This window comes from Protopterus annectens, chromosome 1.part1, assembly GCF_019279795.1.
Source record: "Protopterus annectens isolate FY-2018-M chromosome 1.part1, PAN1.0, whole genome shotgun sequence".
Classification (NCBI taxonomy): domain Eukaryota; kingdom Metazoa; phylum Chordata; order Ceratodontiformes; family Protopteridae; genus Protopterus; species Protopterus annectens.
In genome coordinates, this window is record NC_056726.1 from 524,975,870 (window position 1) to 524,992,042 (window position 16,173).

Below are 16,173 nucleotides of genomic sequence, written 5' to 3' on the forward strand. Positions count from 1 at the left end.
CCCCTAACCCTCAAGTCCGTCACTATCGCACACTTACCTTACCCACACCCTAACCCTAACTCACTTAACACGCCCCTAAACCCAAAGTCCGTCACTATCGCACACTTACCTGACCCGCACTGTACCCTAACGTCTGTCAATATCACACCTTACCCACACCCTGACCCTAACGTCCGTCCCTATCGCACACTTACCTTAACATTTCGGTGTTCTCAGCGTCGGGATTCTCAACTGTCAATCTTCTCCATTGTCTGTCTTCCGGTGTCTGTGTTCTCGTCGCTGGTGTTTAGGACTTTTGGCGTTTTCAGTAGACCTACATATAGATATATACATATAGACACTAGACAGCCTTAGATGCCTGGCATGGGAATAGAACCCAATAGTTGTGACTGCAGGGGGATATCTGCAAATAATGTAATAATTGACTGCAGTAACTTAGTAAAGACATACAAAGAATACAGCCATACTGGAAGTAGACAGATTTATTTATGCATCAACAATGCTAGTGAACACATTATTCTGATTTTAAAACTCTGTGAAGTCTGAACACAATCCTGCTCATAACATGTGCTACCTCACTCATATAACTTTTGTTCCTGGGGAGAGGAAAATGTGAGCATTATGTCACTGATAGTGGGCTGGAGATTACCTTGAACCATGCTATGAGTTGAGCAATACAAGTTACAGGACATTCTTTTTGCATGCTGGAACTATTACAGTGTTATAATTGACTGCAGTGACAGTAGAACACACATGCATGCAATACAACCATAATGCATATATTAATACAACTTTATTTTAGAATCAACACTGCTGGCGAACACTTTTTATTGGTACTGCTTTAAAATATATGTGATGTCCACATACAATGTTTGCTCATTACATGGGCCACCTCACCCATATACATATTGTTCCTGGGGTGTGGGAAATGAGAGCATTATGTGACTGGTAATGGCCTGGAGAAAACTTTGACCCATGCTATGGGTTTAACCATACATGTTACATGACATTCTTTTTGCATTCTAGAACTATTGCTGTATCTTGGACTGTGCAGTGGTACAGTGGTACCATTGTCACCTCACAGCAAGAGGTTCTCCAATTGGATACTCGGCTGGAGTGCCTTCTTTGTGGAGTATGCATGTCCTTCCTGCGTTCGTGTGGGTTTTCTTTGGGTACTCAGGTTTCCTCCCACTTTACAAAGACATGCGTCTGGAGCGTTTCTCCCCAAGCCTCCGCTGAAAATTTAATTTGTTTTAAGTTGAACTTTCCCAGTAAACAAATGTTAAATAAATATTGCAGTGTTAGAACTGACTGCACTAACAGTAGAACACACATGCATGGAATACAACCATACTGCATACATTAAAACAGCTTTATTTTAGTATAAACAATGCTGGTGAACATTTTGTTTTGTTATTGCTTTGAAATATCTGTGAAGTACACGCACAGTATCTTGCCTATGGAGTAGGCTACCTCACCCATATACCTTTATTACCTGAAGTAGGAGGAACAGAGAGCATTGTGTGACAGATATTGGCCTGGAGACAGCTTTGGACAGTACTGTGAGTTAAGTATAGTTTGCAGGTCATTAGTTTTTCATTCTACAGCTATTACAGTGTTACACTTGACTAAAGCAACCTTACCATAGACAAAGCATACAGCTCTACTGCAATGGTTATGAGAGTACAGTCCTGCTGAACACCATTTTGCTTATTGTTATTGGTAATGTTTATTTCTGTTAAGTCAATAATCTGGTAGTTTACACTTGCATTACTATTGTTTAGAAAATGCACATTGATGCAAAAAGTCATATTTTAAGTGCATTACAGAGCTACATAAAAATGTTTTATTTTTTAAGACTTTTGTGATGCAATTATTTAAGAATTTTGCTTTCTCAAGGATCCCTGAAAAATGAATTTGGAAGATTTGCAAAACAATGTATTATCAATTAGTAAGCAGTAAGAATTAAAATTTAAGAACAGAAAGAGGCTATGGTGCTGCAAAAATAAGTGTACCACGATAAGTAGGTGGATAGTACAAGGCAACAGTACTTGAACTTTGTTTCTTACTGTGAGCTATCAATCACAGCAACAAACAGCTCAGATTACCTTTGCCACTTTGACAAAGATGAAGGGGAGGTAATTAGGGGAGGGGAGATGAGTTTAAGGACTACAACTCAGGCATATCAAAAGAATGAAAATTGGCCACTTTACAAAGAAAAAGAAGTAATAGGCACTGAGAATACTGTTCTGTGTGATCATCCCTGCTTGTCTTTTAAGTAGCCTTTGAAAAGCAAGAAATAATAGTTAAACCTGACTGATTAAAAGAAAGCAGGGTATATGTGAAAACATATGCAAAGTCAATGCATTCACAGGAGCTTAGGGGCTATGATGTAATATTTTAAAAGCCAAACACTGCATTGTGGGATACCTAGATGTAGACTAAAAATCAAGGTGCCAGACCCCATGCCAGCAGACAATGGAATTACATTTAAAAATATAAAAAGTATATAGAGTCCAAAGGTGATGTTAAAATGTAGGAAAAATTAAGACATGATGAAATAAACATGCTTTTTCAGTCTGTAGGTGCAGTTGCCTTTTAAGCACGCACTTTTTTGTAACTTAGTAGAGCATTACAGTACTGCTATATTTAACAAATAACAGAATCTTTGCATAAATGCTAGGAATTATGTAGCTTTTTTCATGTTGCAGGCAATTTGAGTAGTTGGGTCCAAAACTGAATCAATTATAATTTAGATAATGAAGAATAATGATTTGTTTCAGTTTTGATGACCTGAGCCATTAGGTTATTGTTTTCAGCACCAAATATTAGAATGCTGAATAAAAGCTTACATTTTGTTATGCATGCGCTGAAAGAAAAACGTGTTTTGCATTCTACTCCGTCTCCTCATTTGTCTTCAGATGATTAAGAGTGGCTCTGTCTTGTGGTCTTTTGTTTGTAGCTTCTCTTTCTGTGCCCCCCTTTTTCTCATTGAGCTTCTGTGATCATTTGTGGATATGTATACTGAAGTGAGGTTTGTGGTTGGCAGGTGTATTATTAGTGTTGACATTATTGTTAGTGTTTGAAACACTTAGGGTTAAATTTGAGATGCATTTTGCAGTGTTGCTTACACAAAATTAGTTCATGTGTTGTGTTCTGTTTTGCTGTCCCTGAGGGAAAGAGTCTTTCAAATTGTGTGCCCAAGTGAGCTCCAGGTACAGATGTTGATATTTTGCCTGTCATTGTTGTTTACTTTTTTTTTCAGGTTAGGTGGTTACTTTGTAGAATTTTTTTTCAACACGTTACAAAAACTAGCAAATATTTCAGTCAGAATTAGTCCCATGAATTCATGTTACACATGATGTGGTAAAAGGGAGGGATGTTTAAACACCCATGCTACTGTAGCATACTCCAGGACACCAAGAGGAAGAGTGCATTTTTGGACAGGCATATGTGATCCACTCCTCCAGCTGTTTATACTGTTCCCTGCATGGATGCGCACACACACACACACACACACACACACACACACACACACACACACACACACACACACACAGACTAGCAATTCATGAGACATACATTGCTTCTTAAAGGCAATCTGAATAAATACTTCATGAAGGATAGAAGCTTATCCATTGTGCCTGTGTTGTTTACAAAGGATTCTGACAAACATTATATAACTATATATATATATATATATATATATATATATATATATATATATATATATATATATATATATATATATATATATATATATATATATATATATATATATATATATATATATTATATATATATATATATATATATATATATATATATATATATATATATATATATTGAAAAAAGTCCAGTATTATAAATGCAAATATACTTGACCTGTCTGTTTGCCAACCAGTTTCCCCAGTTGTATCACTCTCTTATTACTCTACTCTCACTCCAGAACTGATTACTTACTATGTACTGATCTTGTTAATAATCACAAATGGTGTAGCTCTTTAGCAAACCTCACACGTGAGTTTGCTGCTTACTCCTCTGAATTTTACTTCATCTTTGAAAGATGTAGTGAGTCATCTGTATCAATCTGAAGTAACCAAAATGGCAAGTTCAGATCTAAACCTATAAGTTGGAAGTACCACATCAACAAATTGTGCAAGAAAAAGAAGTTGCTCCTTGCCATCTCTAAAAGATGTCCACGTCATCAATATAAAACATTATATAAATTAAAATTGGTAAAGAAGTCCCTCAAACTTGCCAGTTGGAAATGCAAGGCCACGTATAACCTGCAAAATATCCACATGAGTAGCAAACAATGGTGGTGTTGATGTAACAGCCATTTACTGGACTGTTTTGTTTTCAGTTTCCATGGAACAGTTTGCATTTTTCACCAACAGCTTATGAGACTCAACCTATTTGAACAGATGTGTATGGACTCACCATCTGGACCAGACAATATCTGCTCTTGGATCTTGTACCACTGCAGAAATGTCATTACCACCCCTCTACAGCTACAGCATTTATCTCACCACTAACACTATGCCAAACATTTGGAAATCATCTTTTTTCAGGACAGTACCAAAAGAAACCAAGCCCCCTTCTTGCGATCACTTCCGCCCCATCTCAATCCTACCCACTCTTGGATAAAATTATTGAAAAAAATCATATATAATCAACTGACCTCATACCTACAGAAATACCCCCCGCAACAACTTGGATTCTGTGCTTGTAGAAACATAGTGACTGCTCTGTGGACCCTGACTAATGACATTGTAACTACTCTGGGTGAAGAAATCTTACTGGACCACTGATCATTGACTTAATCTGTGCCTTTTACAAGGCCAACCATCCATTTCTACTTGTTTGTCTGGAAGCCATAAGGGTAATGGCATTATGCCACTTCATGGTTCAAAGACTTTATATCCAACTATTCATTCCAAGTAAAGGGTAGGACCTAGTGTTTTCAACAGTGCCCTCCTTCACTCGGGAGTCGCACCAAAGATCCCTATTAGGACCTCTTCTGTACTCCGTCTTCATCAACAAACTTCCAATACACCTGCCCATTTACCAGTACTACTACTACTACATGTAGATCATATGGTCTTCTATAATTCTGATCCTTCTAATCACACAATTGAAACTCTGCTTCAAAAAGACCTTCTTCAGCTACAGCACAGGCTAAACTCCAGGAAGCTACTGTTAAATGCCAAAAAATTAACCAAAAAAAAAAGAAGCAAAATCTATGTTATTCATTGCCCATAAAAGATTAGCTAGATACTCCCCAATCATTTAATATCCCTGACTGTGATAGCAGTCCCACTGAAACCTGTATTTCCTTTAGATGTTTGGGGATCTGTTTGGACAAATCACTAAACATTCATGAGCATGTAGAGAAGTTGAGAGGCAACATCAACAGTCTACTCTTCTGGGTGAATAAAATATCTCAGCTCCTCTCACATCCAGTGAGGGCTGTGAAAGAAAAAGGCATCCTCTTTCCTCAACTTGAGAATTGTCTCCTCTTGTTTGCATTGCCCTCTGTCAAAAACATTGCCGCCCTTTAGACCCTCTCCAATAAAATATGTTGATTTATAGTTAACTCACCAAGGAATAAACCCCACTACCTTACTTTTTCAAAAGATAAGTGGCTTCCAGTACAGGCCAGGTCAAATCTTCTTCTTGGTTCCTTACACTTCAGAATATTCAAACTTGACGCACTCTGCCCATCTGTCTTTTACTACTCAAATATATAACATAAGCCAAGCCAGAGCCAGTCCTTCCTTGCAATCCCATTCTCTCAGACTGCACTCTGTTAGCCATTAGTTCTCTATACTGTACCCAAAGCAATCACTTCCTCCTGATTTAACTGATCATGCATAGTACTCCCTGTTTAGGCCATGGTTCAAACAATACTTACTTAAAACAGTTTGAATGCAACTGTCCATCTAGGGGATATGTTACATTAACAGATATCTCAAACTGCATAGCACCTTTAACTTCCACATACCTAATCCACCTGATGAACTCGGTCATCCCACACTGTGATTCAGCTTACCACACCATTACTGCTATAAATGCCGTAAACATAATATAGTCTCTTTCTTCTTAGTGGTCTCTTTCAGCTTTTCTAACCTAGCTACTGCTACCCATATCTCCACCACTTCTACTTCTCTTACTTTAACTCTGTTCTCCATTTCCTTTTCAGCTTATGTAACTGTAAATATATTGGTTTGTTAGATCTTCTGTGTATATACTGTTGGTCAGATTGCATCTGATTACTCATAAATGTAAACTATTATTTGTCTATTGTACATTGTTTTGCTACATTATGATGTAACCTGGGCTGAGTCTGTAAATGGTCATTGTTTGATCAGTGCTCTATTCTGATAATTTTAAATAAATAAATCATGTTTGATGCAGACAAATTCTTAAAGGAGGCAAAAAATATTTTGTTTAAGTTGAAATGAACCCAGTGAGACATTCCCTGGGAATCAGAAAGGGTTACTGCAAGTGGCAAACTCGACCATGAACACCCAGTCTTCATTTCTGATTCAGATACATCCCTATCTTAATGATTTTTCAAGATCAGAAAAAAATTAATCTTAAAAGACAGCCCCAACAGCTGTGCTTCAGAATAATAAGACAATCCAGGGGAACAGGTAATGCTAATTAGTCATGCTCTCTCCCAGACATACCTGCAATTACCCATTTATGCCACTAAGTGGTTCAAAGGATCACTGGGCTGTGTAAATTAACACGGCCAACAGAAGTTCAGCAGTGTGATAGTGGTAGGTGGTGTGTTTGTGTATACAGTGATATGAATGAAGTTGTGTGTGTGTGTGTGTGTGTGTGTGTGTGTGTGTGTGTGTGTGTGTGTGTGTGTGTAAATCAGTAAGTAAATGGGTGACTATATTCGGGAGACCAGCTGGGGGTGGGGGTGTGATGTTGAGTACATGACTTTGTGAGAAAATGTGTGTGTTGTATGTGCACATTTCTGAATGTGTGAGTGAGAGTGTGGGGTGTGCATTGGCACTGGGGGATAGTACCGCCATAAAGTGCTTGTTAGCTCAGAAAGTAATAATGAATAATTCAGAGACATGTATATTAGCCAATAATGTGGTCATCTTCATTGTGGCTAAAGATGTCTATGGATCACTTTTTCCACAATTGTGTAAACTTGACTTACCTGTAGTAGAAACTTTACATGGCCATAACCCATTTCTCTAAATCTTAGCCATTGAGTGTCAGATCATGTACCTAGAGGATTAAGAATTACCATATCGCCAACCAGTAAGGACTACAGTGATGACTTAATATAAAAATGGAAGCAGTAATATCACAGAATTGGATTGTCTTACTTGGATTTATTTATTGATTACTAAGAGGATCAAGTGATGATTTTAAAAGACAAAATTTAATTTACCATTAGTAAGCTGCAGATAATTTTGTATGATGTTGAGCTGACGTAGTGGATTAATGATATCACAAATAAATTATGGGAAGAGGAGAAAACTTTAAGAAAGAGAAAAATAAAGAAATTTATTCAAGACCATAGTGATTACATGGATAACACTGTCTATCAGTGGTGGCTGGTGACTTCATATCAAAGGGGGGGCTGCAGGAGACAGCTACATGGGTGGGGCCAACTAGAAAGGGCAAAGCTATGCTCAAAACCAGAAAAACTGGCACTTTAATTAAATACACTGCCCTGGGTGCCAAACCGTCATTATGAGAGTCCACTCAAGATAAATTGAAGTGTAGAGAAAAAAAAATACTTCAATGCATTGGCTACATGACAGCTTACTTAATATCTAGATGGAAACAAAAAGGTTGTGAGGCATGAAGAAATGCATTACTGGAATGCCAGTCAAAATCAGGTGTAAAAAAACAAGCAGCACTCAATTCAAACAACTTCTCCTTGCACTGCAGTTCTAATTATAATTTATATTCAGCTTTATAAAAGTACCAAGTAACATGCTGAAAGTAGCAATCTCTATGGTACCCCACTTGTAAAAATGTTTCTTATCCAAAAAAGTTTCTTGGGGAAAACATGATCAAAGTAAAAAAATGAACAGCAAACAAGAAACAAGATCAAGATAAATTGCTTAAAGGATTACTGCACAGGTTATGGACCACACATTATAGACTGGCATTCTGTTTAGTTTACGGTAAAGCCTGCAAAGATCACTGCAAGTCTCCATCAAATGTAATGAGCTTCTGAAAATACTGTAATCCTGTCCTTTATTACAAATACTGTCATATGCATTTCAATACCTAAGGCTTATACGTTATCTAGTTACGTAAATATTCTTTGCATAGCAACAACAAAAATGCTTTCAGTGCTGATAATTCTTTAACATTATGCTTATTAAAGCTTACTTGCATCTTACAATCTCAGACAAGCTTACCGGTCATTAAAGCATTGCTACTTAAACACAGAGCAACAGGCACTGTAACAACATGCATTTTCTGAATAAGAAGAAGCATAAATCAACAGTATAAAAATATGACAGAAAACCAGAACATTCTGCAAAATCAAGTACAGTTGAAAAGCCACTGTACTACTTGTGTCTACCTTGGATGGGGAGATACTCTGCACAATTACACTGCATAACTGCTCCTTGCCTTGCTTGGACACATCCAGAGTCACTACATGGGGGAGTGGGATACGAGTATGTCACAATTTGAAATGTCTCTGGCTAACGGTGATGGCCATGACACATTTGTCATACCTGTCAACCTCAGAGCAAGAAATCTGGACAAAGCCATAAATAGAAGTATGACAAACGGCCCAAAATAAGGACAATTTTAAATATTGCTCTTATAAATTTAGAAAGATAATAGAATAGTAGGTCTTGCATTAGTATGAATTTTCTGAAGGGAATGAAATCTGAAACTCAAATGTCTGTCATTATTTTCTAACTTCAGTCTTTAATGATTTGCCAGTAATTTGCCAGAAAACCACAATTTTGTGAGAAACGGACCAAAAATGTAATGCAAAAATATAAAATAGCCACACAATACAGCTAGGAACCAATATTTACACACACACACGCACACAAAGAGAGAGGTCTGAACATAATTTAGAACTTTGCTTTGCCATCTTAAGACTCAAGCCAGTTTTAATCAGTTAATTTATATAATAATGTAAGCAAGCCACCAAGTACAACTAAGAATTATATTATTGCAACAAAGCCAACAATAAAAAAGTCTTATTTTACAACTTTTTTTTGTATCCCATTCACCTACCTGCTATTTATCAAGTACAACTAATAATTATTGCAACAAAGCCAGCAATAAAAAAAAAAAAAACTTATTCTACAGCTTTTTTTTGTATCCCCCTTCACCTTCACTAACCTGCTATTTATCAAGTACAACTAACAATTATTGCAACAAAGCCAGCAATAAAAAAAAAAACTTATTCTACAGCTTTTTTTTTTTTGTATCTCCCTTCATCTACACTAACCTGCTATTTACCAAATACTTTACAACAACAAAGAACTAATAAAGCCAAAAAAAATCTTATTCTACAAGTTAGATGTTACATCCCCCTTCACTAACCTGCTGTTTCATTACCTTTCCTCTTCTTTCTTCTACGCCAGCCAGGTCAAGGCGCACTACTCTGAACACTTATTTATTAATCCGGATTGGTTTAACTGCAGTCCAGATTGAGAGAAACTATTTTTTTTTAAAACGCGGAACTCGCTGAGCACGCATGCGTAGTTTGAGTTTCAGGACTTAGCGATTCACTCGGACTCGCATGCATCTGGGTACCCTGTAGCCAAGTCAGTGAAGCCACTAAGCCAGTCAGTATTTTTTTTAAATAAATATATATATATATATATATATATATATATATATATATATATATATATATATATATATATATATTTTATTGTTTTTCCTTTACTTTTAGCTGGAGGGGCAGCAGTCCTGCAGTCCAATACCACGAGCTCCCACTGCTGTTTATAAAATGACAGCTATAAGACTAGCACCACTTAAGTTCACCCCGGTATTATTGAAGCCGTACTAGTCATAGTTGAAAGTAGTTCCACCAGTCAAAAGCCATTTTTTAGAGGTGTCTGTTAGTCAACATCCAGATGGATAAAATTTGCAGAATGTCACCAAAGTTACCCAAAAATAGATCTCGCAAGCTGAATTACAGCAGATTCATCAGCACAGACAATTTGCAGGAATCAAACATTACAAGTAAATTAACAGGGTTCAAGGAACAGTCACAGAACTTTGGCAGAGATTTGAGTGAATCATTCCCCATCCTCCCTTTCCACCACTATTACTGCAGCCTCAACTGTGATGAACAATGAACAAGTGAACTATGCAAACATTTACATTTTTTTTAATTTATTTGATACATGACTTCAAGAGAATCAAGTTTAGCTTATAAAAAGAGTCTTCATTTTGTACCAACTCAAAGGACAAAACTTGTAGATTTAAAAATATTTACTTGAAAGTTCAGTTTTAAGATGTATTTCCAACACATGGGCTATAGAGATTCAAGACTGTCTGCTAAAAAAACAGTACTTTTGTGTTGCATTTACATCCAGCCATTGTTGCATTTACAAAAACTTGTGTAAAAAACATGCACCATTTTGAAACACCAAAGCATAATGTTTATTATCCTAGTCATCAACAAAGGCAGTGCTTGGCTTAATTTAAAATTTAACTATAATAGAATTAGGAAAGCAGATGAACATGGTGTTCTTGTCATTGTGGATACTGCAGTCTATTTTGAAAAAAAATGTGTATGTTGTTGAGCAACAGTGCTTTTTATGAACAGATAACTAAAGTTAATATTCATAAGTTGTATAGGTACATTGATGTTTACTTGAAAAAGATGTTTGATAATGATATAATTTCTAGAAATGCCTTTGGGTTTCTGTTTGTAAACAAAGGCGTCTCAGTATTTTTGATGTACCTAAGGGATGCATAAATTCGAATGACCCCCTTTGAGACTAGTGTTACTGGGTCTGAGTCGAAAATAGAACCTCTGTGTACACTGAATATACAATAAAAACTTTGGGTCACGAGGGTATCATACATAGAAGATTCTTTGCATTGCATTAGTAAATTAAGGGAAGTTGTGATTAATGGTAATGCTTAGTTTATTGTGGTTGACATTCAATCATTTTATGCAATAATTCCTCAAAGCTAGGAAATGAATGATAAAAACATGAATTGTTAATGGATCATGAAATGCCAGTTTCAGAGTTAAGGGTCATTTATAAGAACTAATGGATATAGTTCTACATAATATTTTTTTATGTGCAAAGGCAAATTTTCCATAAAAATTGTGGAGTGGCAGTGGGGATAGTTGTGGTCCCTAGTTATGCCAGTTACTAGCTGGGGAAAATACATTCTGTTTCCTTGATGATGTAATTTTTTTGTATGGGCAAGCAGCAGTGATTAATTATTTGGCGATGCATTCAATAGAAATGCAGAATTCTTGAGGTTAAAAACTACAGATGCAAAAACTATTACTATTTTTTAGACTTGAAAATTATGAAAGTAATGTGAATAATTTTTTGGCCACCAAAAATAGTTATAAAAATATGTCAGTGAGTATCATCCTGCATTACCAGAGTGCGCATCTTTGGATGCTAAAGGATGGTATACTATATGGGTGGGTCAAATGAGTTAGGTTGACTAATTACACAAAAGTTGTGAAAAAATAAATTAATCTTTTAAACAAATGGTTTCTTCTTTACAGTCATCCCGTTGAAGTTACAGATAAAGGCAAAATAAAACATTGGAAGATTGTAGACGCCCCTCAAAGACTGTTAATGATTTTGATAAAATCAAGAATTGCAATTAGCTATGACACTTACTTATTCTATAGATGTGGTGAATATTAAAAAAATATTCATGGTATTTGGAAAACTTTGTCTGCCGATGGTGACTTGCCATGCAGGTGAGGAAATATTTTTTTTTTGTAATGAAGAAAGGGTGTAGTTTAAAACATCTGTTTGAGCATATGAATAATGCCATCATAAGTATTATTACCAAAAAAAGATATTTCTAGATGTGAATATTGCTCTCAAAGTAGATTCATTGCAGATAGTCTTTAATACTTTAGTGGGGTTTAAAATTCAGTTTCTCCTCCTGGTTACTTTTTTTGTTGTTCAGATTTTGTGCTGATACATTGCAATATGCGGCAGGTGTGAAGGGTGCTATATAGGTAAAACTGCTAGAGTCCTTTTACCTGCATTTATAGGAATCATTACTAATTTGTATGAAAAATGCACTTAATGTTGTATGCATATATATATATACACACACACACACACACACACACACACACACACACACACACACACACACACACACACACACACACACACACACACACAGTTGATTACATCAAGTACAAAAACATTTTATTTTATGTGCTTGATTTCAACAGGTAGATATTACAGATGAAAGTTATAAAACAAACTAGAGGTCAAAGAATTTGGATGCAGTTTTATTTAAATGCGACTAAAATGCTTGATTTAAATTACTCTTTGTATTTTAGAACCAAAATGTTTACAGTGCATTTGATATTTATAGAGATGATCGTCATGAAAAAAGTTATTTTTGGATTTTGCTTTTATGTATTGAGAGACTGAGTTGGTCATGTGATTGCATATATCACATATGTAGTGCTGGTTGGATTGAGTTTTGCTTTTTAGCAGTCTGCTGAAGTCCTGATGTGATATCCATTCTTTCCAGCTTACTGATGAAAGCACTTCCTGTTTTTCTATTACAGATTTTATCTGACTTTGGTGCATGAACAGTTTCTGTGTGTATGAACATAAGCTTGAAATAATTCAAATTACAGCTGTACTATCTTCTGCTTTATTTAGAAATTTAGAAGTAACCAGTTTTACTGAACTATCTCTAAAGGTACCTCATTCTCTGATGCTAAGGACAGCGATAATATTCTTGTGGGCAAATGCCGCTCCAGCTTCTAGATGACTATCACTGTTAATGTGACACCCCAAACCAATGTGCAAAAATGTGAAAAAGGGGTTGTGGATGGATAGATGTTTGTTTGTGGAAAAGAGGTTCAGAAGGAAATGGAACACAAATCCATGTAAATTGTCCCTAGAAGGTTTATGATATTACAGAGGATGCCCTCATTCTACAGCGGTATTGTCTAAAAGTAAAGTATATTTAGTAGAAAGTAATTACCAGAGAAAGATGAATAGTTCCTAGATGAAGCATTTCAAATTCTTTCTCTAATACCATAATTACATTTGACAGAAGAAAAAAGTAAAATTTATGACATGTACTGACACCGATAGTAATAATAATTATAATAATAATAATCCATTTGTTAACCAAGTAGGCCCACTGGACACACAGTCCCTTTTCAGGTGCAACCCAGAAGCCATGTCTGGTTAATTGACTTGGTCAAGGTGACACAGTAGGTAAATGAGAGATGATGGAATTAAAGCCTGTACCACAGGAACTACAGCTTAGAAAAGCAGTTACTGAAGGATATCTCAGTAAGAGTCTGACATAAAAAAATATATTAAGCAAGGAACAAAATTAATGTTATTTTGGTATCAAGGAAGAAATAAGCAGGTGTTGACAATATAATAGTTTAAAATAAACTGAGAGCGTACATGATTGAGGAGATACTGAGTTATATCTGAGAATAGCAGGATGTAAAGAAAAAGAGATAATATATTGGTCAGAAATATGAACTCTTAAAGAAATGGTGTTGACTTGTTGTACTGGTGGGTCACATAGCTATGACACATGGACTGTGACAAGTCAAACATGGCTTGCTTGTAACTACCAGGTTGTGAAATATTTACATTATTCATTTACTTTAAAATGAAAACATGATGTCACACAAATACACATAATACAAGACATGCATAATTTTTATTTTTGTCAGATATTGGTTTGCAGATGGCTGCCTGAATGGCAGTTAAATTTAAAAGAAAAGCCCCTGAGAGTAAACATAAACATCAGGAATTTGGGAACGTATATAGACAGTAGCTTAATCTTTGACCATCATGTGTCTACAGTAGTAAGGAAATCATTCTGTGTTGCATGACTTATAAGCAAGGGTATGGCATCTAGGTTCAAGGATGTCATTATTCCACTGTATTCAGCTTTCATCAAACAAATCATTGAGTAAAGTGCCCCTTTGGTGTATACTTGGCCAGGCATATGCAACACAAGCATCCACAGAGGCTCCTCAAAAAAAGTATATGGGGCATAAACAGTATGTTCTATGCAGACCTCTATCCCTGTACTTAGTCTCCTACAGACTGCTGAGAGGTGATCTATGCCAGGCCTACAAAGTATCCTCTAATCCTGCTGTGATGAACTTGTTGCACATTTGCATAGCAAATACCACCAGAATTACCTGATCTAGGGACCTAAACCTTGTCTACAACATAAATAGGACATGGATGGATAGGAATGTGTCTCTGAGATAATGCCTTCACTGGAACAGGTTTTTTAGCCATGTGAAGCAAAGTTCTTTCCTATTCCAGTTCAAGCATAAATATGACAAGTGGATGGTATGACTGCCTCTCTCTGGGCCAGTAATCAAGGAGCTTGAATCTTCACCACTGATACTGGCATTCACTTTGAATACTGATGGATGCACTCAATATTTCCAGATGCAGACTTCTCTGCATCAAGCACAATTTCCCTTAAGAGCACACAGGGAACACACTCAGAACAGGGTCTGGATCTCTCTGTCTCCCTCCAGGTACCTAATAAGACTCCCCACTGGTAGAGCTGTGGGGTTAGGTTCCCAGCTGATTGTCCAAGCCAGGCCCTCCAGCACCCTCTCAGTAAAAGCAGTACTTAGTTTCTCCCTGCTCCAAGTAGCTGACACACACACACTGTGAGATTTGAGTTTTCACACATATACCTGGGGAAAGCTGACACAGATTTACCTGCTGTGATATATTTGTCCAGAGTATAAGGTGGTTATCACTGCCAGTAGACACTACACAATCAGGTACTCTAAGTCCATTAACAAAGAGTGTCCAATTATACTGTGTAATATTAATAGTAATAGAGATGGTAGTAGTTGACCAAGACATCTAGGCCTTCTGGAGTGGCCCACACAGTGTCATTAAATAAATATAAGCACTCTCAAAGGTTAAATATTTTCTAAAAGGACCAACCACAATAAAAGTTTTAAATATATTTAATAATAATAATAATAAGTAATAAAATAACATGAAAATGCTGAATATGTATTTACAGTAAACCACAGAGTTAAAATCACAGGAAGTATTGAACATAACATTGATGGAAAGACTCAGACAAATAAAGAAAAACAATATCTAAACTAAGCATCACTATATTTTCCTGACTGAATCTAGGAGAATTACTATTCCCAACTTACTTAATAGAACAAGGCAGATAATGTGGTGAGTGGTCCTCCATGTTGTCAGGCCCAAGACAGAATACTCAATACTGATTGATTTCTCTTTGTAATGTCTAAAATTTCCAGCATGGCTAGCAGAATGACTTCATCTGATCACATGACTCTAGGTTCTCACACTACTCCCCCTTTGAAGCTTGAGACAGGATGTTAGCATAAATGTGATAAGATGCATATCAAAGGCTTCTTTCAGACATGCCATCTCCAGTCCTATTCAGAGCTGTGGAAAAAGCACTTCCATGGCCAAACAGGTGGCCCAATTAATAGTGTTTTTCTTACAGTAAGAAGTAAGCTAGCTATTTAACCCCTTCTCTTCCATTGCCATTGCTAACATATATACATACAGTCTCACATGTATATTGATTCTCTGTCTAGCAGGACCCACTCTTGATACATTTTTCAACACTAACAACTTCACAAATACATTTTGGTTTTCAAATGCCATACAGTTCTAATACATTTGTAACGTAAGCATCTGTACAAATCAATATGATATTCAAATGTCATGCAGTTCTAATACATCTGTAACACAAGCATTTTGTATAAATCAGTTTGATATTCAAATGATATATCATTCTTTACAGAACTCCAGCTGGTTATGCTGGCAGTAGCCGACATTGTTACAGATGGGGAATCAGAAATTTACTCGTGGTCTGACATCTATGTCTCTGTTAGAGAGAGGCAGCCTGTAAATAGTTGACTGTCCATGCCTAGGCCTGCATATACTCCTTAAAGTAATCCTAGGGCATCCT

At 36.3% G+C, this 16,173-nt stretch overlaps 1 protein-coding gene across 2 annotated transcripts in view; it reads left to right on the forward strand.

Moving 5' to 3' along the window:
* Positions 1-16,173, forward strand: part of PEX7 (peroxisomal biogenesis factor 7) — a 1,759,991-nt gene that overhangs the window by 1,518,438 nt on the left and 225,380 nt on the right. The window contains exon 10 of one of the 2 annotated variants that reach the window (XM_044076447.1): positions 11,729-11,804. The exons of the other annotated variant lie outside the window; for it this stretch is intronic. Within the exon in view, the coding sequence (XP_043932382.1) occupies positions 11,729-11,740 (12 nt within the window). The 3' untranslated portion in view covers positions 11,741-11,804. Of the gene's footprint in view, positions 1-11,728; positions 11,805-16,173 lie in introns of those variants that run through there. 2 annotated transcript variants of the gene reach the window in all.